A 26,711-nucleotide genomic window follows, 5' to 3' on the forward strand; every position below is an offset into this window, starting at 1 on the left:
CTTGTTAGGTTGTTAACTTGTGATCTCTCCATTTTCTTGATGTATGTTCATAGAGACATAAATTCCCCTCTTAGAAATGATTTCATGGCATTCCAGAGGTTTTGGTAAGATGTTTCTTTGTTTTTATTTGTTTCCAGGAGTCTTTTGTTTTGATTTCTGTGTTGACCCAGTAGTCATTGAACAACATGCCGTTTAGTGTCCACATCTTTGTGGATTTGGAGAGAATTTTGTTGGTGCTGACATTTATTTTTATTCCACTGTGGCCTGAGAATGTCCATGGAGGTATTTCAATCTTATGAAATTTGTTTATATTTGATTTATGGCTGAGGATGTGATCGATCTTGGAGTACATTCCATGTGGTGATGAGTGGAATGTAAATTCTGTGTTTGTTCTGTAGGTATCTATTAAATCCATCTGGCCAAGTGTCAAGTTGAGGTTCCAGATGCCTTTGTTGATTTTTTTTCCTCAATGATCTATCTAGGGCTGTTAGTGGGGTATTTAAGTCTCCTGCTATAAAAGTGTTAGAGTCAATTCTTTTTTTAGTTTACTTAGTCGTTGCTTCATAAATGCTGGTGCCCCTATGTCGGGTGCATATATGTTTAGTATGGATATTACTTGTTGATGGATTGAATCTTTTTAACATTATATAGTGTTTTTCTGTATATTTTAAAATTTTTGATAGCTTAAAGGTTGTTTTGTCTGATATTAAGATCACAACTCTGGTTTCTTTTGCGATCCATTTGTCTGGAAATTCATTTTCCATCCTCTAACTTTGAGTCTGTGTGCTGTCCCTTGTGATGAGATGAGTTTCCTGGATGCAGCAAATTATTAGGTCATGGTGTTTTGCACAGTTTGCCATTCTGTGTCTTTTCAGTGGTGCATTTAGTCCATTCACATTCAGGCTGATTATTGAAATGTGATTGTTTATCCCTGTCATCAGGCTCTTATAAAGTTTTTCTTTGCTGTTTGCTTGTTTAATTTTATCTTCTGAGTTGATGTATGTGCATGTTTTCAAGTTGGCAGTTGCTATGTATTTTCTATTGATTCTATGTTTTCCTGTTTTCTTGGGAAGTATGTGGTCATTCTATTTCTTCTTTCTTCTGTGCTTAATACCTTTTTAAGTGTCTCCTGTAGAACTGATCTGGAAGGTGCATAATCTCTTAGAAATTGGACGTCTGGGAAGGATTTTAATTCTCCAATGCTGGTGAAGCTTGACTAGTTAGGAAATTCTTGGTTGAAATTGTTTATCTTTGAGGATTTTGAATATTGGACTCCAGTTTCTTCTAGTCTGTAGTGTTTCTGTTGATAGGTCTGCTGCCATTCTGATTGCTTTTCCCCAGTATGTAACCTAACTTTTCTCTCTTGCTGCCTTTAGGATTTTTTCTTCTGTGTTTACTTTGTGTAGGTGAATTACTATGTGTCTGAGAGTTGGTCTTCTCATTTGATGTCTTGTGGGGGTTCTCTGTATCTCTTGTGTTTGGCTGGTCACATCTCTGGTGAGATGGGGAAAGTTTTCTTGGATAACCTCCTGGAATAATTGCTACAAGGTGTTCTCAGTTTCCCTTTCTTCTTCTGGGATACCAACCAGGCATATATTTGGCCTCTTGAACAAGAGGCATTCTTTATGCACATGGTCAAAAATAGCATATGACACACCCAAATACTCCCATTTGGAAAGAAAGCAGATAGCCTACATGTTTTCTGGGACTTGGAGCTCGAGGGCTGTCTCCTCCACTCACTCCCCTTGGGCCCACAACTCCAGGGTCATGCAGCTCCTGGAGCCTCCATCATGTTCTGTTGGGACTCCTTATCTACCTCCACTTAGCCCACCATCTCCTGGGCTGAGGTTGGGCCAGCCACCTTTGCACCCAGCACAGGACAGCCCTAAGACTGTGCTGGGGAAACAAGGGAATCCAAGCCCACTTGGCAGATATCACCCACCAGTTAGGTACAAAATCAAAAGGGCTCTGAGGAATACTGGATTGCTGAGGCTGGAAGGAGCTTTCAAGGTGAGTCAGCCAAGTGTCATCAGGGTTCCAGAAAGGAACCTGCAGCTCTGAGTAGCAAAGCAGCATGCATGAGGTCCTGTTCTGGTCAGGAAGAGAGGCCTCAGGTCTCCTGTGTACTCTCACTGTAGCATCAGGCCTGAGACCAGTGTGTGATCAACAGGAAGCCTCGTGACTCTCAGGTGAGGCACTTCCTAATCAAACTCCTTTCTAACAGCACAGTCAAGACCAGAACAGCAGACAGGATGCACACTGTCATGTGAGAGCTCCGAACTCAACTGCTGGAGACCAGAAGCTGTGTGACCTGGGGCAAGTTGCTTAGCATCTCTGAGTTTCCATTTCCTTAGCTGTGATCTTGGGATTTTATCACCCACCTGGCAAGTATGTGGTAGGAAATTAAATGGCATTATGTATGTAAAATGCACTTACTCCATACTATCTAATATTAGAAATAAGAACTGGCCCCCAGGAAGGGCAGGTGGATGAAAGCTACCCAAGGCAATAAACTAGACTTGACTCACAGGAGGACAGAGGAATCATCTGGCATAAAAAGTAATATTATTGAAATATATATTAAGTGTGCCATGGTGACTGCTGGCACTCGGAGACTCTCAGCACCAAGGCTTCTATCCACTCTTCCAGCAAATGTCAGCTTTTTTTTTTTTTTTTTTTTGAGTTGGAGTCTCACTCCATTTCTCAGGCTGGTGTGCAGTAGCAAACTCACAGCCACCCCAGAGTCAACCTGCTGGGCTCAGGCGATCCTCCTGCCTCAGCCTTCCAAGTAGCCGGAACTACAGGTGCACATTGCTATACCTGGCTAATTTTTTGACTTATTGTAGAGATGAGGTCTCGCCATGCCACCCAGGCTGTTCTCAAACCTGTGGGCTCAGGAAATCCCCTCACCTTGGCCTCCCAAAATGCTGAGATTACAGGTTTGAGCCACCATGCCCCACCAAATGTCAGTTTCTTATGTGCCAGACACTGTTCTCGATACGGCTTCACAAGTGAATCAAACAGATAAGAAGAAAAAAAAAACCCTCATGCAATTACACTGATTTTTACCAGAGCAGCAAAACCCCAGGGTTCTCTGCTTTCTTATGGTTTCGGAACACCCTCTGTGCCCTCCTCCACTCACTCCCTGTTGATGGCTGACTGCACATTTCTATGGGGGGCACTTTGCTGGGCACTGGGGAGACAGACACAGAAACAGACCAATGCCCTATAGTGGGTTATCCAGGATCCAGGGTCTCAGCACACCACAGGGGAAATGTGTACAACACTGGAGAGTTTTGGACAAAATGTGTTATATGAAAATTAAGAAAACTCCCACAAGATGAAGATGGAAAGTCTGAAGCCCAAACTATGTATTTTTTATTAAGACAAAAATTGTAGCTGCATATAAGATTAGAAAAAGCAGAAAATGACTTCTCAAGTGGCAAGAAAGCCAATCTAAGTGCTTTACCATTTACTCACAGCAGTCACCTTTTCCACCTCCTAGTTATTTGGTGTGGATAGTAAGAATAGAAAGCAGAGAGCAGGGGAACCCAAGCACTGCTCCCACAAAGGTCAGAAGATTCCTTTTATGCAAGTTGGATTTAATTTGCTAATGTTTTGTTGAGGATTTTTGCATCTATGCTCACGAGAGTTATTAGTCTGTAGTTTTCTTTTCTTTTTTGAGTTGGGATCTTACTCTGCTGCCCTGGCAGGAGTGTAGTGGGACAATCACTGCTCACAGCAGCCTCAACCTGCTGGGTTGAGGAGATACTTCTGCCTCAGACTCCTGAGAAGCTAGGACTATAGATACATACCACTATGCCTGGCTTTCGTTTCTTTTCTTTTTTTTTTTTTAGAGACAAGGTTTCCCTATGTTGCCCAGGCTGGTCTCAAATTCCTGGATCCAAGCAAACCTCCCACTCTTGGCCTCCCAAAGTGCTGGGATTCTAGGCATGAGCCACTATACCCTGCACAGTCTGTAGTTTTCTACACTGGTATCTGTTTTTATCCTTTCAGTGTACATGGGATCTATAATGATATCCCTTCTTTCATTTCTGATATTAGTAATTGGTGTCCTTTCTCCCTCTCTTTTTTCTTCATTAGCCTGACTAGTGGCTTATCAATTTTATTGATATTTTCAAGTAACCAGTTAATCAGTTTTGGGTTTGGTGATTTTCTCTATTTTTTATTCACAGTTTTGTTGATTTCTGCTCAACTTTTATTATTCATTTTCTTTTGGTTATTTTGTATTTAATTTGCTCCTCTTTTTTCTAGTTTCCTAAAGTGGAAGCCTAGATGGCTGACTTTAGATCTTTCTTCTTTTCCAGTATATGCATTCAATGCTATAAATTTCCCTCTAAGGACTTACAACATGTGATAAGTTCTGCTTGCATTTTCATTTTAAAATATTCTAAAAATTCTCTTGAGATTTCTTCTATGATTCATGGTTCATGAGGAGTACATCACTTAATCTTGTCTTTTGGGACTTTCCAGCTACCTTTAGTTATTAATTTTCAGTTTTAACTCCATTATGGTCTGAGAGAAGACATTGTATGATTTCTATTCAAGTTTGTTAAGGTGTGTTTTATGGTGCAGAATATGGTCTATTCTGGCATTAGTGGAACGCTCCCTCTGAGTTTATTGTTGGATGAAGTAGGCTACAGAGATCTATTATATCCAGTTTGATTGATGGTGTTGAGTTCAACTATGTTCTTACTGATTTTCTGCCTGCTGGATCTGTCCATTCCTGATAGAGTAGTACTGAAGTCTCCAAATAAAATAGTGGGTTCATCCATTTCTCCTTGCAATTCTGTCAGGCTTTACTTCACATATTTTGATGCTCTGTTGTTAGGTGCATACATGATAAGGATTGCTGTGTCTTCCTGGAGAGGTGACCTCTTTATCATTATGTAATGGCCCTCTTTATCCCTGATAACTTTCCATGCTCTGAAGTCTGTTGTCCAAAATTAATATAGCTATTTCTGCTTTCTTCTGATTAGTGTTAGCATGGTATATCTTTCTCCATCCCTTTACTTAGTCTATATGTGTCTTAATATTTAACGTGGGTTTCTTGTAGACAAAATATGATTGGATCTTGTTTTTGGCCCACTCTGACAATCTATCTTTTAATTGCTGCACTTAGATCTCAGTCATTTGAATGTCAATCATGCAAAGTGATTAGTGGAATAGCTGAATTAATATCTATCATATTTGTTATTGTTTTCTATTTGCTGTCCTTGTTCATTGTTCCTATTTTTATTGTCCCCTCTTTTTCTGCTTTGTGTTTTTTAATTAAGCATTTTATGTAACTCCATTTTTTCCCCTTTCTTAACATACCGGTTATACTAATTTTTTCCTTTTTCTTTTAGTGGTTGCCCTAGAGTTTGCAATATACATTTACAACTAATCCAAGTCTACTTTCAAATAATACTATGCCACTTCATGGGTAATGCAAGTACCTTATGATAACAATATAGTCCTAATTCCTCCCTCCTGTTCCTTATATCATTGCTGTCATTCATTTCACTTATACATAAGTGCATGTATATTAGAATACATTGCTGCTATTATTTTGAACAAACTGTTAGATCAATCAAGAATACTAAAATAGAGCTGGGTTTGGTGGCTCAGCCTGTAATCCCATGCCTTTGGGAGGCTGAGGTGAGTGGATTGCCTGAACCCACGGGTTCAAGACCTGCCTGAGCAGCGAGACCTCATCTGTACAATAAATCAAAAAATCAGCCGGGCGTGGGAGCGCATGCTTGTAATTCCGGCTACTTGGAAGGCTGAGGCGGAAGGATCGCCAGAGCCCAGCAGTTCGAGGCTGTGGTGGCTGGGAGCAGCTACTGCACTCCAGTCTAGGCGACAGAGTGAAACTCCAACTCAAAAAAAAAAAAAAAATAGAATACTAAAATAGGCCAGGTGTGGTGGTTCACCTCTATAATCCCAGCACTTTGGGAAGCCAAGGTGGGAAGACTGCTTGAGCCCAGGAGTTCAAGACCATTCTGGGCAATATAGGGAAACCTCATCTCTATCAAAATTAGAAAAATTAGCTGGGTGTGGTGGAGCATGCCTATAGTCCAAGCTACTCGGATGGCTGGGAATCACGTGAGCTCAGGAGATTGAGGCTGCAGTGAATGAAGATCATGCCACAGTACTCTACCCTGGGCTACAGAGTAAGACTCTGACTCAAAAACTAAAAAGTTTTTATTCTGCCTTCACTCATTCCTTCTTTGATGTTCTTCCTTTCTTTATGTAGATCCAAGCTTCTGACCTATATTATCTTCCTTCTAAGACTGTCTTTTAACATTTCTCCTATAGGCAATAAATTCCCTCTATTTTTGTCTGAGAAAGTCTTTATCTCTCCTTAACTTTTGAGGGATAATATTCTAGGTTAGTTTTCTGTTTTTTTTTTTTTTTTCTCTCAACACTTTAAATATTTCACGCTGCTGTCTTTGCTTTTCTATAGATAAGGTGATTTTTCCTCTGGCTTGTTTCAAAATTCTTTATCTTTGATTTTCTACAGTTTGAATATGATATGCCAAGGTGCATGTTTTGGGATTTTCTTTTGGCATTTATCCTGCTTTGTGTTCTTGAGCTTTCTCGGTGTGCGATTTGGTATCTGACATTAATTTAAAGGAAATTTTCAGCCATTTTGGCTTCAAACGCAGCATGTTTCTTTGTTCTCCTTCTGGTATTCACACTGGATATGTTAAACCTTTTGTACTTGTCCTACAGTTCTTGGATATTCTGTTCCATTTTTTTTTCTCAGTCTTTTTCCTCTTTGCTTTTCAGTTTTAGAAATTTCTATATAGCCTCAAGCTCAAAGACTTTGTCCTCAGCTGTGCCCAGTCTACTAATGAGCCCTAAAGGCATTCTTCATTTCTGTGATGATGATTTTGAGCTTGAGCATTTCTTTTTTGTTCTTAGAATCTCCATCTCTCTGCTTTTACTGCCCTGGTGTTCTTGCATGTTACCTATTTTTTTTTCCATTAAAGCCCTTAGCATAGTAATCAAAGTTTTAAAATGTTTCTGTTGGACAATTCCAACATCTCTGCCATAACTGAGTTTGGTTCTGAAGCTTCTTCAGTTTCTTCAAACTGGGTTTTGTGCCTTCTAGTACACCTTGTAATTTTTTTCCTGATGGTTAAACATGATGCGCTAGGTAAGCAGTATTGTGGTAATTTTGTCTTTAGTGCTGCGGCAGCACGGTGTGGAGAGAGCGGAAGTGCTCTGGAATCCTGTGAGCAGGTCTTTCAGTGAGCCCCTGCCTCTGCACTGTGAACTCCACAAGAGCTTCTCAGCTCCCTCCCCTTAGGTGGGAAAAGATAGCTGGAAGGGACAGGAGGTGGGTGTTTCCCTCCCCCCAGGTAGGTTAGGTTCTGATAAAACCCCAGTAGGTGAGTTTCTCCTGAGGGTAGACCTAGTTAAGAACACAAGGGGCTCTGTTGTGTACCAGAATATTCATTCCTTTCCCTCTCCCCCTGCCAGAAGCATGGAGGAACCTTTCTTCGATGCTCATCCTGGTACTGAGGCAAAACCCAAGTGTGGGGGCCTCTATGACTGGGTCCCCTGGAGGCTTTGACTCTCAGACCTGTCTGCACTGAGCCTCTCAGTCTGTGGCTGGAAGTCCAAAATTAAGATCCCACAGGTGGGTTTCTGGCGAGGCCTCCCTCCCTGGCTGGCAGACTGCTACCTTCTAGCTGCTTCCTCTGTGTGTATACACGCCTGTCGTCTCTTCCTCTGTTTCTAAGGACGATCCTCATATTCGATTAGAGCCCCATCCTAATGGCCTCATTTTGCCTTAATTAACTCCTTAAAGGCCCTATCTCCACATAATCACACGGGGGGAGGGGTTAGGACTTCAACATAGGGATTCCAGGAATGAGGAACGCAGTCTCATACGTGGCGCTCCCCAGTGACCTTGAAGGTCAGGTTTGAACTTACGAATTCACAGACTCCCGGGATTCCACTCCCGTATGTGGAGGCCTGGCCCACCCAACTCCTCCTCCCGGCCCCTGTCCATTATACTGCTGGGAAAAGCCTTGTGCATCCCGGCCTGCATGGCCAAGCTCTGTCCCAGCACTCCCTGCAAACAGCCATTTGCTGACCTCTGCACTGGGCACAGAAGCACACACATCAGCAGAGCGGTGTCCACAGGAAGAAGGGGTCTGGTGATGAGGACCTGGCAGGGAATCCCAGGCCCAGAGGACCTTAGATCATCGTCCAGGAAGGGTGGGGGTGCGGGCCCTGAGTGGCCATGTCCCTTTGGCCCTGCAGACCCAACCCTGCAAGGAGAGCCCAGGCTGGCGGAGGGCCAGGGGAGGACCCACTGAAGAGGGAGTCCGCAAACCACAGCCTGCAGGCCAAAGCCAGCCCGCCTCCGGCTTCTGTACAGCCTGTGAGCTAAGCACAGTTTTTACATTTTCAAGTGTAAAACGAAAACCACTGAAAAGACTACATTAGTCTTTTGGCAAGGACAGTTGCTCTATTTCAATTCTTGGCAAAAACCTAAAACTTAGGTGTAGGAAAAGCCTGACATATTTTCTATCTAGGCCCCAGCAGAGAAAGTCTGCTGATCCCTATGCTAAAACACAGGCCGGGGCCCTTCTTGTGGGGTCCTCACCACCACTGACTTACAGAGTGTGACGGCAGCAGCACCTGTGCAGCCCTCAGGAGCCCGTGGCTTCCATGCCTGCCCTCTCAGCGGCCAGCACCAGGCCAGTAAGCTCAGGAGAAACTGCCGAGTGAAAAGTGACCGTGTGGAAAGAAGGGCTAGGTAGAGGAGGACCCGGGCCTTGGCCCACATCCGACAGCCAGGGCCACCTCCGACCCTCTGGCCCCAGCAGAGCCGCCGCAGCCAACGTCCCTGCAGCAACCAGGGGCCAGGCCTGTCGAGTCCCAACAGAGGCCCTGAAGAATCAGTGCTCATGCAGCTGTCGTTTTAAGCCATGAGGTTTTGGGGTGGTTACACCTCAAGAGGTCATCAAAACAACTGCCGGACAACAGACAAGGATGATGGACAGGTGCTTCCTCTGAGGTCGGCTAAGCTCACTGCAGGCAAACTCAATTGAACCCTCAAAACTGTGCCTTGAGGAAGGTGCTATGATTGTCCCCGTTCTACAGATGTCACTCCAGGTTCTCCCAGAGCAGAGTGCCAGCCAGAGTTCATCATACGATGAAGAAAAAGCCACCTGAGCTCCAACAGGGAGTCTTCCCGTCAGGGGTGGTTATTAAGCCCACAAGGGGCTAAAATACAGCAGAACTGAATTAATCCAGAATCAAATGCATTGTCATTGGCCTTTGAGCCTCTCTCCAGATGTTCTCACACTCAATCACCAGCAGCCCTGGTCACTGGACTCCTTTCTGGAGGTGGCAGAGGGTGGCAGGTGCCAAGGAAGAGCTGGGCAGGGTGCCCAACCCAGCACCCACCTGTGGAAGCCTGCTTGCCTCTGGCCTCCTCTGCCAACCCCAGCAAGCTATACAAAATGCTGACCGTGCATCAGAACCAAGTCACTACATGTACAATAAAGGAATGAACTGGGGGTTAGGGATAAATTTTATGTCTGCGGGAGCTTTATTGGCTGGAATAAACTTCCCAGAACCGGGAAGCCTCAAAGTCTAGTGGGTCTTCACAGATGCATCTGGTAACAGCAATGACTGGCGCACTGAGGTGGTGTCTGGCCACAGCGACACCAGGACAACGGGTGTTCGCCGAGGCCCTGCCTCTTGCCCTCTGCGAGTCCTGGCAGGTCACCCCTCCCCTCCAAGCTGCCTTTTCCCTGTCTGTGAGGCAGGAACACCACTTGCCTCGGAGGACGACCATGAGAACCAAACGTAGTCACAGGTCTCACTGTGTAGAGTACAGTAAGAAATTAGCCAACATTAGGGATCTCGCTCCAGATACTCACCTCCTCCCCACCACTGCCGGGGCCACCTCACAGAGTCAGAGAGGAAAGACAGCTTAGAAGTCTCGGACTCGCTTTTTCAAGACGTAAATAAATCCCTAAATAAGGGACCAATTCAAGCTAGCCACAGAACACCAGGAGTAAAAGTTGATCGGAGCACTGTCGGGCCCTGAACATAAGCACCGGGTCGGTGACAGCAACACTGGCACCTGTGGGCGCTGCATCCTCAGGGTGGCATCTGGCAGGGATCTGCAGCTCTGCTCCCGGGGTAGAGTGGCTCAGCCCTGGGCTACAGCCCGGCCGTGCCTTGAATTGGGGCTGTGGGGAAGATAAGCAAAAGCCTTTCTGTGCTTCACTTTCTCCAATCAGAAATTAGAATCGATGTAGGATTAAACAAAATAAAGTAGATGAGGCACTTAGCCCCGGCCCAGTACATAGGATGCATCCACAGAGGGGCAGCAATCCAGCCAGGAGCTGGCCCTTTCTGGAAGAGTAGCTGGAAGGGGGGATCAGGAGAAAGGAAGACACCACATCTGTCTCTCAGACCACAATACCACAGAGGGCGCCCAGTGCTCTGGAGAACAGGGCTAAACGGATTAACTCTGAGGCCGGGAGAGTTATGAGACGGCTACAAGGCTGCAGGCCAACAATAAAATACATGAGATAATATAATCCACACAATTCCAAGAAAAGGTCTGCGAATTACAGAATGTAAGGAAGACCGTGAACGCAGGCGGCACTGGCTCTTTAAATATTTATCTGTGGGAACGTGGCTGCTTCATTTTCTCTTGTAAGGCTGGAGTCACTGTACCGTGACCCTGGGGAGAGGGAAATTGGCCTCTGATAGAAAGCAAGGCCCTTTGCTTATCACTCTCTTCCTTTAATCAAGCACTCTGTTTTGCCAGGCTGGTGGGCCCGTGGCTGGAGGCGGCAGGTCTCAGCGGAGCCGTGGCTGGTGTGCCTGGCTTTTCTCCCTGGGTCAGGGCCTCCCCTTCTCAGTGACAAGTGCTAATTTGCTGCCTGACTGCCTGGCTGCACATGGACCAGTTATTTTCTCATTGAACGTTTAGATCCTCTTTTGTTTCCATTCATCTCTACAATCCTTCCCCCAAAGGCCTGGAAAAGTCTCTAGGGCAGCGAGGGCTGTCTGGAGCCCTGGGCTGATGATCCATCGACCCTCGGACACTCAGCTCTCCAGTGTGCTGGCTCTCTTGGATCAGTGGAGCCAGGCATGTGCCGTCTCCTCCACCCATGACAGCCTCGGAGTCACCCTCCCAACAGCCAGCCTAGAGCTCCAGTCCACTCAGTCCCAAGGCTTCCTCTCTACCCTACCCCAGGACCTCTGCAAGGCCGCACCTGGGAGTGTAGAGCATAGGCGTCTGTCTCACGCACACACGGGAAGCCAGCACTGCTCCAGACCCTGGGGCAGGGACACATCAGCAGACAAGGAAAGTTGCCCTCCTGGAGCTCAGTGGGATACGCTGAGACACCAATTCAGTACGTCCTCATCCCTCTCGGTGCCATGGAGACACAGCAGAGACCAGTCCGCAGCCTGGGTAGGGCTGCAGTGTGCAGATTTAAATAGGGTCACCAGGACAGGAGACCTCCCCCAGGTGGCCTCTGAGTTAAGTCTTGAGGGAGGTGAAGGAGGGAGCCACACTGAGTCCTGATGGGCGGGGTCTGCGGGTGGAGAAAGAGATGAGGAAAAGCCCTGTGGAGGCTGGGGGGGAGGTCTGGCAAACCTGAGCGGGGAGAAGGAGCCAGTGCAGCTGGTCTGGAGGTGGGCTCGGTGGGGGCAGCGGGGAGAAGATGGCGAGAGTCAGGTGACAAAGAGCTTTGGGGCCGCATCAAGATTCTGGCCTCTCCCACTTCTGCCTGCAATCTCAGCATTTTGAAAGGCTGAGGCAAGAGGACTGTTTGAGCCCAGGAGCTCGAGACCAGCCTGGAAAGCGAGAATGCATCTCCACAAAAAAAGTTAAAAATCGGTCGGACGTGGTGGCACAGGCCTGTAGTCCCAGCTACTGGGAGGCTGAGGCGGAAGGATCTGCTGAGCCCAGGAGGTTGAGACTGCGGTAGCTGTGATTGTGCCACTGGCCTCCCCAAGGTGCCTGAGTCAGAGCCCTGCTCACACACCCGGCCCTGGCCCCGCCCGTGCCCCACCCCCACTCTGCACTTTGCTAGGGCCCTCAGTTTCCTGCTCTAACAGACACAGCTGCCTTCCCGCCTCATCTCACAGCCCCAACCCCAGCTGGTGGCTTCTGGGAGACCCCCCCCCACTGCCTGCAGGGCCAGGCCCTGAGCACTCCCTGCCGGCTTTGCACCAGGACTGCGAGCCCTGCTGGAGAGTGACAGTCTGGCTGTCCCACACGCCAGCCTTCCCAGCTAGACATGCAGCCCCTCTCAGCTCTGGGCATGCTCCCTGGGGCCCTCCTCCCAAGCCACACCCGCCCGTGGGACCGGGCCCACCCTTCCTGGTGTCACCCTCCGGAGATGTGGACCAGCCAGGAGGCGACAGTGGTTTTCCTGCCACGCTGTCTCTCGTGCCCCTTGCCTTCTTCCGGTCCTGAGAAGGGTGCTCCTTCTGCTCCTGCTCGCCGATGGGAGGTAGCATTTCCCTCCCTCCCTCCCTCAAGTTTCTGCAGCTTGTCTTCCCTGGGAGAGGTGCCACAGGATTTGCTTCCGTTTGCTACAGATTCCCACAGAGAGTGTGCTTCTTCCCACCTCCTGACACTCATGCTCACCCATGCCATCACCACTGGGGATGCTGGCTCCCCTCCACGCCCCCTCCCCTCCCCTTGACCTCCACAGTCCTCGGCCAGCTCTGAGGTCATGAAGACTTAGCTTCCTCGGAGTCCATGACTGTGCCTCTCTGGTCCTCCCACCTCTTGGGGCTTCCCTGACCTTCTCCCCAGAACAGCCCGGGCGAGTTCTCTGAGAGCCAACTTAGAATGATCAGGTGAACTTCACAGGAAAAGGCCAATGCCTGACCACTGTCACGGGTACCCCTGGGTGTGCATTACCACAGGCCGGAATGCAGACGCTGTGTGTCCCGGGATGGCTCTCCAGCTCTCAGAACCCAACCGGTCACCGGCCCTTCCAGGCATTTGCCCATCAGCTTAAAGGTAGCTGGATGCAGGGCAGGCCACTACGCCCCAGATTTCTCCCCTGGTGACCGTGGCCGTGCTGGAGGGGCCACCTGCTGCTGCCAAGAGGATACTGTCACGTCCACTTCTCTAGACTCTGGCTCTTCTGGCTGTGGTCACCAGCTCCTCACGGCCCCAGCCCAAGGGCCTCTTTGCAGCTGTCCTCAGACTCCTCCTCCGGCCCTGCATTCCTTGCACAGCATTGCACTGGCTGAATATGAACACTGAATGTGCTGGCTGCTCGAAACCATAGGGTGGCCACTCGATGCTGTGGGCTGGGCAGGGGCTGCTGCTGCCGGCTCGCCCTTGGCTCCCAAGGGATCTGCCTGTGTTAACAGCAGGACTGTGATTCCGTGATCCTGAATGCACCTCTGATTGTGACCCAGGCCCCTGATTCCAGTTGAGATGAGCGGATATCCAAGAAAAGATGGCCTATAACCAAGTACTCGCTTTTAACTGCTTTTCTCCCACATCTCTGGAGACAGCGCAATATGTGAAAAGAATGCATAGGGCCCTGGGTCAGAACCTCTCGAGTCCAAATCCCACCTCTGCCCGTTACCAGCTGTGTGACCCTGGGGGAGTCACTGAACCTCTGCTCATGTACAAAATGGGACAAACCAGAAGTACTCAGGGGGGCATGGTACAAAGCGGACCGTCAGTCCATCATGGGTGACCTCTGTGTGTGGTCTAACATAGACCTCACCACGGCAACACCGTGAGGAAGATTCCACATGGCACGCTTTTATAAAGCTGCACGCTAGGTCTCGGTGCAGGGGCTCACACCTGCAATCCCAGTGCTTTGGGAGGCTGGGGTGGGAGTATCGCTTGAGGCCAGGGGTTCAAGGCTGTAGTGAACTATGATCGCACCACCACACTCCAGCCTGGGCAACAGGGGGAGACCCCATCTCTGGAAAACTAAACTAAAATAAAAAGCTTTGCTTCCTCTGCAGCAGGGGTACTCAGAGGGGCACAGACCAGAAGCACCTGTCCTGCTGCTTCTCTCTCTTCCAGGAAAGAGTGAGCAGTGCTAGTATGTAGAGTCTGACTCTTGGCTGCCAGGAGCTACTCGACTGATGGCCAGATTGCACACATACAAAGTAACTAACTTCAGAGGCAGACTGAATCCAGAGGAAACTTTTGTTCGGCCTCCCGAGGACTCTCATGCACCCCGAGGAACCCCTTCTATGACGAAGCACAGAGGACCCTTCATGTCAACTCAGGATGCGCTTCCCGATCAGCATCCCTCCTGTGGCTTCCATCTCAGATCCAAAGCCCATCTGCTAGGGACATTTTCCACCCCATCCCGTCTTTGCTGGTTAAGGAGATGCTGCTGTCTTAACCGATTTCAAGGTTTTTGAACCAATAGGCACAAATATTTAGGCCTCCGCTTTGTCTATTAAGGAAAATGCCATCTGAGATAATTATTTTACCTCTGCCTGACAGGAGCATTTACGTAGAGGACAGGACTAGTCTAACCTTTGAGCAAATTCTGAAACCTTGAACCTATCTGGTCTTTCTCTGTGCTGCATGTATTCCTATGGCCGATATGTCAAACTTCAGAACACTTGAGAAGAAAAATGCCCACGAAAGGCGAAACAACCCGGAATTACTATTGGTTGGTTTTCCATGAAGATCAGCTGGACCCCAGGCACAGACTTTGGTTCCTGCTTGTTTACATGAATGCCCCCTCTCCTACACTCCAGGCACTTGGAGGGTGGGGTCTGTTGGACACACTTTGTGTCCCGGTGGCTCAGCACAGGAAGCACCCAGAATGCTGTCTGGACATGTGACTAGCTCAAGTGTTGAGCTGACAGCCTAAGCTTGGGAATGAAGCCTAATTCTGGCATTTCTCAGTAAAGTGGCCTTAAACACGTCACATATTGCCTCAGTCACCTCGTCTGAAACGTGGGCTCGATGTTACCTCCCTTACGGGACTTGTTATAAGGGTTAAATACGGGAAGGTTTACACGGCACCTAGCACACAGTAGACAATGGTGGTGGCTGCTCCATGATCATCACTTGTACGGAGGACATGAGGAGAGGAATGGAGTCTTCAGCAGTGAAGGTCTCTGCAGTGAGAGCACATCATGCTCTGCACAGAGAGGCTCAAAGGTACCCAGAAGTGCGAGGAAAGAGTTTAGGGTCCCTGGCAGGGAGGCTGTCTGATCCGGAACACCACCATCATCGGCGTGATAGACGGAGATCCTCTTCCCCTATATCCACGTCCCAATCGCTGGAACATGCGAGTATGTTGCCTTTACATAGTAAAAAGGGACGGTGCAGGGGGAAGTTAGGGTCTTGAGATGGGGCGATGACCCTGGATTATCTTGGTGAGTCCCAAATAATCCCTAAGATCCTTGTGGGAGAAGAGGGAGGTGGAGGGCTAGAGTTGGAAAAGTCAGAGAGAGATTGGAAGACGCGGCCGAGCATGGAGGACGGGAGAGGGCACCACAAGCTGAGGAATGAGGTGCCCTCCGGAAGCTGGAGAGGGCAGGGAGCAGGTTCTCCCTGAAGCTTCTGGAAGAAGCCAGCATCCCGCGCAAGTTGACCTCTGGCCACCAGAACCACGGGATGCCCGTCTGCGTTATTTTCAGCTGCTGGGTTTGTGGTTACCTATTACAGGAGCAATGGGAAACTCACGCCACGGATAACAGCGAACACCCAAGAAAAACAAGGCTCTCAAACGGACAAACCTTAACTACACAGAAACGCTCATTTCTGTCAGACACTGTCACCCCTGGTGTTATCAGACGGCTGAGGCGTTACTGAAGCCAAGAAGCTATGTGTTGGATCAGGAGAGACCTGGTCTCAATGGAGATGAAATTCAGTGCCACCTTTATTCCCACAGATGTGGCCAGTCCTTCTCACTAAGCTTTTATGGCAGCTGCCGAGCTGTGAGGCAAAGTCTGCGCGCTCATAATTGCAGCCTGCTTAATACCTGCCAGCCAGCAAAAGACTCAGAATAAATACTGCATCAAGAGGGCGTGCTTTCCACTGTGCCATCTCTGTATTCCTCATGTTTGAAAAATATGACTACTTAAGTTCACCTCATGTCTGGAGGGTCTAAAGAGGGAGCTCTTTTGGGGGAAAAGAATCCCAGTAAGTTATGTATCACCTCTGTCATGCAACTCAGAATTTAAATTTCTTAGTGAAGTCTATGCTTCCATGCTGTCTGGGAATACAACAAAAGGAAAAGACCTTAACAAAAGAATAAAAATCAGCTTCTCTTTTAGGATAATGACTACTACTGAGGGTCTATGAGGTGCAAAATGTTGTACTGGCCATTTTAGTCCTCACAGGAGCTCAGCAAAGAGGATATTATTATCCCTAACTTGTCACTGGAAAAAGGCACTCCGAAAGGCCAAGAAACTTCCTGAGCTCCATAGCCTGAAGCTCACATTGGTCCGACTCCTGAGCTTGTGTCTTCTCCACTACATCTACTGCCTCCGAGGAAAGTCCAGAAGGCAAAATGTTGACTAAGTGTGGGGTACGCTGCCAACAGTGCATCTGCGGGTTCCCCGCAGGCGAGGCTGTGCCAGCTTCGAATTATTTGCTTTCCACCATGCCAGGTGTCAGCGAGGAAAAGGCTATGCCTCCAAGGGGCTGTGAGTGACCAGAGAGCTGATCATAATGACCAGGTAACAACTCATTCTGTCGCTGGCATTTTTTTCCCCTTCATACAGAGAAGAAAAGTCCTCGGTAAGTGTTACAGAGAGACACTGCAATGCAGCCACTGTCATAAACGAGCACATCTTAGAACCATCCTGCTTAAGACCACACCTCCTAGATGGGAGCTCAAGAACAAGGCACTGCTGAGAGTGCTAACTGCTCTGTTGTTGCTGACAAGCCATTTCTCACCCAGCTCTTCCAGACAGCAATTTGCACAAGCAACTCCTTCCACACAACAGTGGAAATTTCTTAACTTATTCTGAACACAACTCTGTAGGAAATACATTTTACCATGCAACGGCTCACATGGACACACAGCAAAACCAGCAGCTCCACGAAGCAAAGCAGCCTTACCACATGCACTGAGCTCCTTCTGTTTTCTCTCTGAGTATGTTTTGCCCGGTTGAGTCCATTTTGTGGTCATGACCCACGCACTGATGTGGTGATTCACGAATGACCCTCTGCCCCATGGGGGGCTGTGCTGACAGTTTGAAAGTCCTGGCCAGGAATCAAGAACTGAGGGGTCCTACCTCTGGGGCAATGTAATCTGGAGTCCCACAGAAGGTCCTGGTCGTGACTCCGTCCATCATATGTTCCTTGCACATCCCGAAGTCAGCAATCTTGATATGTCCTTCTGAATCCAACATGACATTATCTAACTTCAGATCCCTACAAGGAAGCAGGTTAATGTCAAAGTCCTTCCCTAATATAACGCTGTTTGCTCTGGAGTTGGTGAAACGGTAGAATATTTGAACAGCTGCCATTTTGACAGCATATTAACTGTTAATCCCCGAAGGGCAGGAACCAGGGGTTATTGTGTTTTTGTATCTCTGGAGCCTAACACTGTGCCTTGGACACGGTAGGTACTTAAATGCATGAGTGACTAAGTGGTCAAACTAGTGATTCCCAATCTTGGCTTTGCCTGTGGACCTGGAGATTCCAATTTAGCAGGTCTGGGGAGATCTCAGTCACCTGACTCATTAATGTCCCACATGAAGGGGTCTGACACACAACGGGCTTGCAAAATTGCAGGTTGGGAGCCACCTTGTTGGGCCACGCATGTGTCCCTTCCACTCCACCAAGCGCCCTTTGACTTATACTGAAGGCTTTCTTCCTCCTTTGTAACCAGACCCTCACTGCAGCTAATGACAGGGGGCGTCGAACGCAGTTGTCTTTGCCCACCACTCCCGATTCCCCATGTTCTTCTGCTGAGCTTCTAAAGCCAAGTTGGGGTTTCAGTGCTCCGACCTCCACTCCAAATCAAAGGTGGAGGAAGGAGCTGTCAGTGGAGAGAAAGTAGAAATGAGGTTTAGAAACCGGAGGTGGCTGTGATTTGCCTCGTGGCTGCAGAGAAAGGCGGGTCCAGACGGCCCCCGTCACCTGGGGCTGTCAACTCCGGTCTGAAGTGGCCACCACAGAATAACAAGCCCACAGAGGTCCAGCACACCTCCCGACCACCCTGCTGCCAAAAGAGCTTCAATACACACCTATAGATGATTCCCCTTTTATGGAGAAAGAACAGTCCAATGGAGATCTCTGCCGCATAGAATCTACAAAAGAAAACCAGCGTCAGGCTACTCACATGCTTCTTCGGCCTCCTGGACACTACTTCTCCTCAAGGTCAGGCATCAGAGAGATAAGAGAATGCAATCCCAGAGGCTTTCAGCGACCGGCCTCACCCTGCACATGCATGGTCTTCCAGCCCTCGGCCCCTCCCTCCCCACTTCCTCACACCAGCTCACCCGAGGCGATACGGCGAGTTAAGCCAATGAAATGGAATGATTCTTCTCATCTGGGAAGACGGACGGGCAACTTACTACCTACAAAGTAACTTCTAGTATAACCATTCAGGGAATGGATACCTGTTAGACTATGCTATGTCAGGAGATGGGAGAGAAAATTCCTGTGTTCCTATTTGGGGACAGAGCACATTGGTGTCTGAAAACACAGTTTCTCCCTGGAAGGCAAAGCATAGTGGGTGATAAACTCTCACTGGTTTACTCATCCCTTACCAAGTGCTGTAGTAAATGAGACTCACACCATGATACAGATCTGAGTTTACCTTTTAACATAGTTTATAATAAAAAGCAGTTACTACTTCAAAATGTTAACAGGTTAAAATCTGAAACTCAAATCAAATGAGGAAGATATGATATCTTAAGATGTGCATAGTGTTAAGGAGTCTGAAGTCCGAGAAGCCATAAGACTATGCCTGTGCAAATATCACACCCAGGAGGCTTTTAAAAATAAACCGTACAAGTCTACATGAGCAGAGAGAAAAAAACCCTAGTGATCAGGACCCGAATGTTTCTGGGGGCCAGCCCTGAAGGCTGGCAGGAGAAGACAGGATGAAGGGGAGAAGGGATGGGGTTACAGGTGATCTCTACATTATTTTCCATGATTTTCTGTATTTCTTTAGTGGGGGGAACTTTTCTGCAACATAAGTATAACGAAAGGGAATCAGACTGACATCTTTGTGTTACTTTATTATATAGGGCGACTATTTTGCTTTTTGCTCTTTGCAACTCTGTGTGGTAAAGCTTAATTTCATAATCCAAGTATTTTAATGCTTCACAACCACAACACAAGAGAGGTAGCAAGGGCAGGCATTTCCAGAAAACTGAGAAGTGAAAACAACGGCAAAAACATCCCGCACGTGTTTTCAGCCTGCGACCCAACAAGTCCCACGCCGCCCTCAGCCAGCCTTCCCAGTTCTTCGGCCTCATCTTCAGACCGGACACAGCCAGAGTCTGATCAGGAGCCACGAACGTGACCGTCAGGGGCATGCCTGCTGTGCACCCTCATGAGGGAACAGCCGTTTGTTCGGGCTTGCTTTCCCGGAGTCCCCTGAGACCTCTTGGCCCTGAGAAGGGGGAAGATGCCGCAGGCAGGGGAGCCCCACCCCCATGGCCGACTCTCCCCCTTCACCTGGTACCCACGTCTCTCTTCTGGGCGGCCCACTCCGGAATCCCTGCATCCAGGGGACAAGGTGGGGGCCTCCAGGAAAAGCATCCAAAAGGAGCTCGCAACTCTGCCCCCAGACACCTCCTCCTGGGCAGCTGCCCCCACCCAGATCCCAAACAGTCTTACTTGAAGAAGCCTCTCCCTTCTCACCCTCTCACCAGTCTCTCCTTTGCTTCCTCCAGTATGTTTTTCAAAGACAGCTCTCCCTCTCTGGCGCTGGGGCAAGCCCTCACGACAGCGCCTACCCCGCACCCAGGAAGTCTCAGGCCCCTCGTGACGTCCCTGCATTCCCACCCATGCTCCCTTCTCCTGCCAGCCAAAGAGCTCTGCAAAAAGCTAACCTGATAAAGGCTGACCGACGCCCTCCCTGCTCCCTCCTGGCCGGGTAGGCTCTTCCTCACCCAGAGCCCCGCCAGACCCTGCCTTTGCCGTCATCTCGCACGGCATCCTAGACAGGCGGAGCTGCAGAGCCCTCCCTGGGTTCGCCTCAGCCTCCTCTCACAGCTTGGCAGGCTCTTCCCACCTCTGCGCCGGGCATTCCCTGAGGACCCTCTTCCCTCACTCCCAATTTTTGGGAGACTGCATGGTATCCTGCGAGTGCCTTTAAAGTTAGAGCTACGCGTGACACTTGGGGGGTGACACTTCTGACTCTGGGTTAGAGCGTGTGCTCCCAAGGGCAGGGAGTGCCTCCGCCCCTTCACACTCCCAGGGTCTGGCGCTCGGTGAGGGTCCCGTAGCCACCGGCTGGCTCGACAGGTGAGTGAGTGACTCCATCCATGAGGATGGAACTGAGTATGAGGAGACATGCCAGCGTCTCCGCCACTTAGGACACAGCTGAATGGATTCCACAGTGCATCTGCCGGGAGGCGGCCGCACTCAACCCTGAGCTGGACAGAGTCCCACTTGCACGTTCCCCTGGCAGAAGATCCCAGTCAGGAGCAGGGGCTGCCCGGGTCAACAGACTTAAGGGAGAATACTCACACTGCTTGTGGTTCCTTAAACTTCCCCACTTGCTGGATGTGGTACATGAGGTCCCCGCCGTTGACGTATTCCATGACGAAGTACAGGCGATCCTGCAACCAAGGCCAACGCATGAGTGCGGCCTCCCCGCTGGCAGGGGCCGCCCTCCCTTCCTGCAGGCCACACCTGGCTTTTCATTCACAAATCCGGGCCGTGTGGGCAGCGCTGCCCAGTGTGGAGCTCTCCAAAGGGCTTTTCACAAAGAAAGACACAAGCTCTAAGCCTGCCGCATGAGGCCTGGGGAAGCAGAAAGTCAGGACAGGGCTCTGGTAACATGGCAGCACCTTCCGGCCACAGACGCTCCCGACTACGGTCATGGCCTAGAACTCTCCCCCTACCTTCCCACACACACGACCCTTTCTCAATGAGGGATGGCGTGAAGAACCCATGTCAGGCAGTCATCCGATTTTGCCCAGCGCTGCTCGACGTCCAGCTGTCTCAAGGCTGGTTGTGGAGCGCGAGAGGCGGACCACGTCCATGCGGCAGGTTTAGGAGAGGGGCTCTCGAATCCCATCTCTTGGCTGATGGCGACACACGCTCAGCGGTACCCACTGGGCGGAGGAGAGGGAAGACTACAAATGGAGAGGCTCGCAAATGTTCCTTGCATCCAAAGTATGCCCAGATGTGGCATGGCCTCACCCAGGGCATGTTTCACAGACCCGGGCACACCCGCATTTTTACAAGGACACTGCGCTCGACGGAGGACACTGAGGGGTTCAGCACAGTGCACCAAGGTGAACACCGACCCCAGCTCCCTGCTGGAAAACATCACCGTCTGCCTAAGCGTGGTGACGCGCTGTGCGGGAGAGCAACCGCCCCTGAGCAGGCGACAACCGCTGGAGACAGCGCCGGGGCTCCCAGCCCCGGCTTTCCCGCTAGGAACTCTAGCGTGCCCTTCGTTGCTCGGCTTGGTGGTTGTCCACGCACAGTCAGGGTAGCCAGGGGCACAGACCCAGGGCTGGGTCCAGAGTGTGGCTCCTTTTCCAGCGTGTAGCTCTGTTCTCCCCAGTGACTGACACAAACGCGGGGGAAGTTGCTGGGAGCGGGATGCCTGCACGGCACCGTGCTGGGATCCGTGGCTCCCCAGAGGCCACACAGCCATTTCAAGAGCCTAAAATCCAAAAGCACTGAGGAGAACCCCCGAGAGTTTAAAAAGAGAGAGGTAAGAGAGAACATCAACCTCTGTCCAATGAACAGTTGAAAATAACTGCAAGAGTGACAATGACAGCTGCTGACTGAGTCACATTTCACAGGGGCGGCCTCTGAAGAGTCAGAAGCCTGTCTCTGGTGACGCCATATGTGGTGCCACCCAAATGTCTTCATTTCCTGTCGGCCACACGAAAGCCCACTGCTGACTGAGTGCTTTAGAATTTTCTTTTTTGTCCTGTTTAGTTTTACTCTATCACAGGGCTAAGCAACTGTCTTCTATAAAGGGCCAGACAGTAAATATTTTAGATTTTGAGTGTCTCTCGCAACCACAAATAGTAGGTACATGAATAAGCGTGACTATGTCTCAAAACAACTACTTACAGTTGCTGACATTTGAATGTCATCTACTTTTCACATGCCCCAAAACATTATTCTGTGGATCTTTTTTGCTCAGCCTTTCGGAGAACTCCCGGGCCGTACAGAACAGGCCACAGTTTGCCACGCCCTGTCCTGTGGCATTGAATGACACACTCTTTCATATACTCGAGTCCCCTAATGTTCCAATGCCATGCTTCACTGCCAGACCACTGGTCTTAAGAAGCCAAGACTCTGAATTATATTATTGTGCTTGTATCCTCAAGTCGTAGCAGTACCTGACATGAAGAAAAGCTTTCCTATGAATGTTTCCTGAATTAAAGGGCACACGTGCCAAGCAGGGGACAGCACAGAGAGGGCTCGCTCAAAATCTGCCCGTGACAGAGGGATGAGAGGTTGTCCCCAGTCACCTCTGCTTGGCATCACAGGACACCTCTCTCCAGACTCCTCCACAAGAACCAGGATGCTGGACACTTTGGTGCAGGTACAGCCCTGAGAGCACACTGGCTGCACCTGCCGCAGAATTCCCACTCCCCAGTCCTCACCACGGTCTGGAAGCAGGAGTGCAGCTGCGTCAGGAAGGGGGGCTTGTCAAGCAGGGCCAGGACCCGCTTTTCCACCATAGTGCACTCCACATCGTCGTCCTGAATCACCACATCCTTCTTCAGAATTTTGATTGCATACAGTTCTTCTGTTCCCTTCCGATCAGCAAGCATCACCTGAGAACAGACCAGAGACAATCTGAACATTTCTAAACATACATCTGGTCCTGGGGCGGGGACAGAGATCATAACCCAGCGGTGGCTCAGCGACAGCTTGTGGAAATTTGTAAATGTGTACTGAACACGTGTTCATAAACTTGATGTGCAAATTCTGAAATACTGCAGGTCACCACAATGGCATCCCGCCAGCATTTGTGTGCTGCTGAGTTGTGAAGATGTGTCTACTGCAGGCTGTTGCCACACCATGGAGCCATTTGGGCCACTGAACGGAATACCGGGCATTCTGCACCAGGGTGAGCCAGGAAACAGGCACATTTTCTAGGAGCATCCTTAGAGTAAGATGTGACCGACCTTTTATGAGCCTGCATGTCAGGAACCCAGATGAAGAAAAAGGCTCAAAGCCAGTTCCTGGAACTATCGTACGCTTTGGGGCCACAGAAGCCAGAGATATAGAGGCAGATTGCTGAAGACCTCATCCCAGTATCTCTCTTTTCTTTTGAGCTGGAGTCTCACTCTGTTACCCAGGCTGCAGTGTAGGGGCACACTCACAGCCATCTCAGCGTCAACCTGCTGGGCTCTGGCGATCCTTCCGCCTCAGCCTTCCAAGTAGCTGGAACTACAGGTGCACACTACCATGCCCGGCTAGTTGGAGAGACGAGGTCCCTCCAAGCTGTACGGGCTGGTCTCCAACTCACGGGCTCAGGCAACCCACTCGCCTCGGCCTCCCAAAGTCCTGGGATTTCAGGCTGAGCCATCGAGCCTGGCCCAGTATCCCTTATGATTATATTACTACAAGTTAACATTTAAGTTTTGGTTATGGAACTTGATCATTCAACCAATGGTTTTGGAGTACTCCCTCTGTTCTGAACACAGAGAAACAGTAACACAGTTAACCCACTGTAGCTTTTTGATAGCAGCTGTTTTAATGAAATGAAGCAGAAAACATCTGAGAAATATGTACAAATAGTGGAGCAATCCACAGAGCTGTTCTAGAAACCTCAGGGAGAACAAAACGGACCCCGCCTTCTCTGCAAAAGCCCCTCCACTTCCCCAACTGTCTCCTTACCTTCCCAAAACTCCCCTTCCCCAGCACCATGAGGAAATTGAAGTCTGTGAGTTTTACTCTATCCAGGTTGTTGGAAGGCTGCTTCCTGTCTTCTGAAGGACTGATGACTTTGTTACCAGCAGGGCCAAGCTTGGCTTTCTAAACAACAAGCACACACACAAAAAGTATGGGTCACTTTTCTGGGGAAAGAGTGACAGAAAACAGCACTCCACCCCAGAGGTGGGACGTAGGACGGGGCGAGGAGAGGAGCTGGAGGTGAGACTTTCCTCAGGGGAAAGTCGGCAAAGTCAGGAAAACCTTCCTTCCTTAACTGGATGCCGGCTCAGCCACCTGGATCAGCCAACCGCCAGCTGAGTCTCACGCTGGGATGTGAAAGCTACCTTCTGGGGACAAAGGGGTTCGGTCGTGAACCTAATAAAGGAAGTAGACTGCGTGTTCACGTTTTCCTTGGTTGTAGATTTTCCGATCTAAAATTAATCTGCATAAAGGAAACCTGCACCCAGGCGAGAGCGGGGAAAACAGTTTCTGGGTGGAGCTTGACGGCAAGCTGCAGGGATGAGTTACTGCTGCTTCCAAAGGCTCAGCGGGGACAAACGTTCTGTGTTTTTTTCTTCTAAGTCAAGAGTTGAACTGGGGAATGATAACATGCATGAGAACCTGGCTTCACGCAAAGCAAGCGCCCTCTGAGCCTGGAGAATGCCTGCTCATGACTGGCCACCATAGGAGCCCGGAAAGCCTGGACCCAGGGCACACAGAGGCCCTGGAGGGAACCCTGCCATGACTCCCTCCAGGTGCAGAGTCCATGAGAAGGCCAGAAGTAAGGGCTCAGGAGAAAGGGGATGGCAAGTCAAATCCCACGGGAATGTCCCAAGTCAGCAAAGAAGCCCAAGGAGCCTGGGGTGGGCCATGTGCTACGGCCCGGCCCCGCCCTTACGAGCATCACTGGTGGAAAGGAGACGGATGGGCTGACAGGGCAAGGGTCCTGGGGGCTGGATGGACCTCCACAACCACAACCCGGAGGCCCAGGGCAGAGACTCTCGCACTGGACACAACCTCAGTAAAATGGCGCATGCCCTCCAAATGGCAGAGACCTGACAAGCTGCAGCTCTCAGCCTGACATCTCTGAGCCTGAGCTCCTCAAGCCTGGGTTTAAGCTGTTGAATGGATCTCACCCCTGTCCACACCTTAGTTAACAAGAAGATGGCCAAGAAGGTGAGGAAGACACTCAAGGGGCTTTACAGTGGCTCCAGGCATTGGTGAGACTGGTTCTCAGCACTCGGGAAAACATGTAATTTGCCTTGTTTCCTTCAGCAGCAGAGACTTAGAGGAACTGCTCACAGTCCCTCCTTGGGCAGCGGCATCCTTCATCTGGGCACCCCCCAGACACATGCCCACTTTTGCCAGACCCTGCTGGAGTAGAGTGTCCCCTGCCAGCTGCGCCTGGAGCCCCGACCCTAACAGTGGTGGCACAGGACCACTTTGCTGCACGGGTGTAGAAATGCAGCCCTGACATGCGTATGGCTTGCGGCACTGCTGGCGACACTGTCGTCTGATGAGAGTCACAGGGAAACAGCCTCAAGGCTGGGGTGAGTGCTCTTCCAGCTGAGCGCATCCGCTTGCACAGAGACATGAAGGGAACCAGAGGGAGAGACATGAGAGGACATGGAGGGAGTTGGCCCTGACACTTCTGCTTCGAGGCTGAAAGCACTTGACAGGGTGGAGTCCGACCTCCATGGGCAGCACAGGGGAGGGCGGTGCATCTCGGCCTGCAGACACAGCAGCTCCCCCTGAGAAGACGCACACACCGCGCTACACACTTGCTGGCCTCCCAGGCGAGGACAGAAGGGTTTTAAGGGAGACTCGCGGGAGGGAGCCCAGACACAAGCTGTGGCTCCCACGAGGGCCACCCTCTGTGCAGGACAGCCCAGGCCCCCAGAGCCCTGCCAGGAGGGCATCCGAGCTGAGACGCTGCCTGTGCCGGGGCTAAATTTAAACAATGATTGGGATGTCCAAGCTTGGGATGAAAATATCAACCACGCCACTGTTCTGCTCTTTGGATTTAGGATAAGAAAACTTGTCAGAAAAGAGGCACAAGAGATTAACCTCGCCAGGGCGTCACAACACCTGAGAACACCCAAACACAACTGACTCACTGACGGAAGAACCCGCAGCCACTGAACAGCCCCTTCTTGGGCGAGCTGTGCTCAGACGCCTGCGAATGCTCTGGCGGCCACTCCTGCTGCTCAAGCCACCGCTCCTTCCCCTGACACCTCAGCGCCTCAGACACAGAACATGATGGGCTGGCTGGTAGACACAGGCTTCTCCCACACACTGCATCCAGGCCTTCCCTGTGGGCCTGGCCCACCTTGCGCCGCCATGCCTTAGTCTGGCTATAGGGAAAGACAGTGCCATAGCCAGGCAGGTGGGGTGTGAAGACAAAGCACGTGCACATCCACACTCTTCCGAACTCAACTGCAATAGCTCTGGGACCCCAGGCTGCCTCAGTTGCTGAGGCCTGGGGGGGGGCCCTGACGAAGGAGATGCCTGCTTCTCGGCCAGAGGGGACAAACATGGCACAGGCTTCCTGCCCGGCCTGGGTGGGCTCTTCTTGGCCGGAGGCAGAGCTGGGCTTCCTGGGCTGGCAGGGCAGGAGGCTGGCAGGAAGGGGACAGGCGGGCGTGTGGGGTCCAGAGTG

General features: G+C 50.1%; 1 protein-coding gene across 1 annotated transcript in view; it reads right to left on the bottom strand.

Moving 5' to 3' along the window:
• Window positions 1-26,711, bottom strand: part of PRKCA (protein kinase C alpha) — a 468,463-nt gene that overhangs the window by 35,801 nt on the left and 405,951 nt on the right. The window contains exons 10-14 of the mRNA XM_008067537.1: window positions 24,017-24,154; window positions 22,774-22,947; window positions 20,666-20,757; window positions 18,208-18,270; window positions 17,251-17,389 (exon numbers count right to left, since the gene is read on the bottom strand). Coding sequence (XP_008065728.1) covers window positions 17,251-17,389; window positions 18,208-18,270; window positions 20,666-20,757; window positions 22,774-22,947; window positions 24,017-24,154 — 606 coding nt within the window. The remainder of the gene's footprint in view (window positions 1-17,250; window positions 17,390-18,207; window positions 18,271-20,665; window positions 20,758-22,773; window positions 22,948-24,016; window positions 24,155-26,711) is intronic.

The sequence above is a fragment of the Carlito syrichta genome, unplaced genomic scaffold (genome assembly GCF_000164805.1).
Source record: "Carlito syrichta isolate Samal-C Ts95f unplaced genomic scaffold, Tarsius_syrichta-2.0.1 Scaffold309696, whole genome shotgun sequence".
NCBI lineage: Eukaryota > Metazoa > Chordata > Mammalia > Primates > Tarsiidae > Carlito > Carlito syrichta.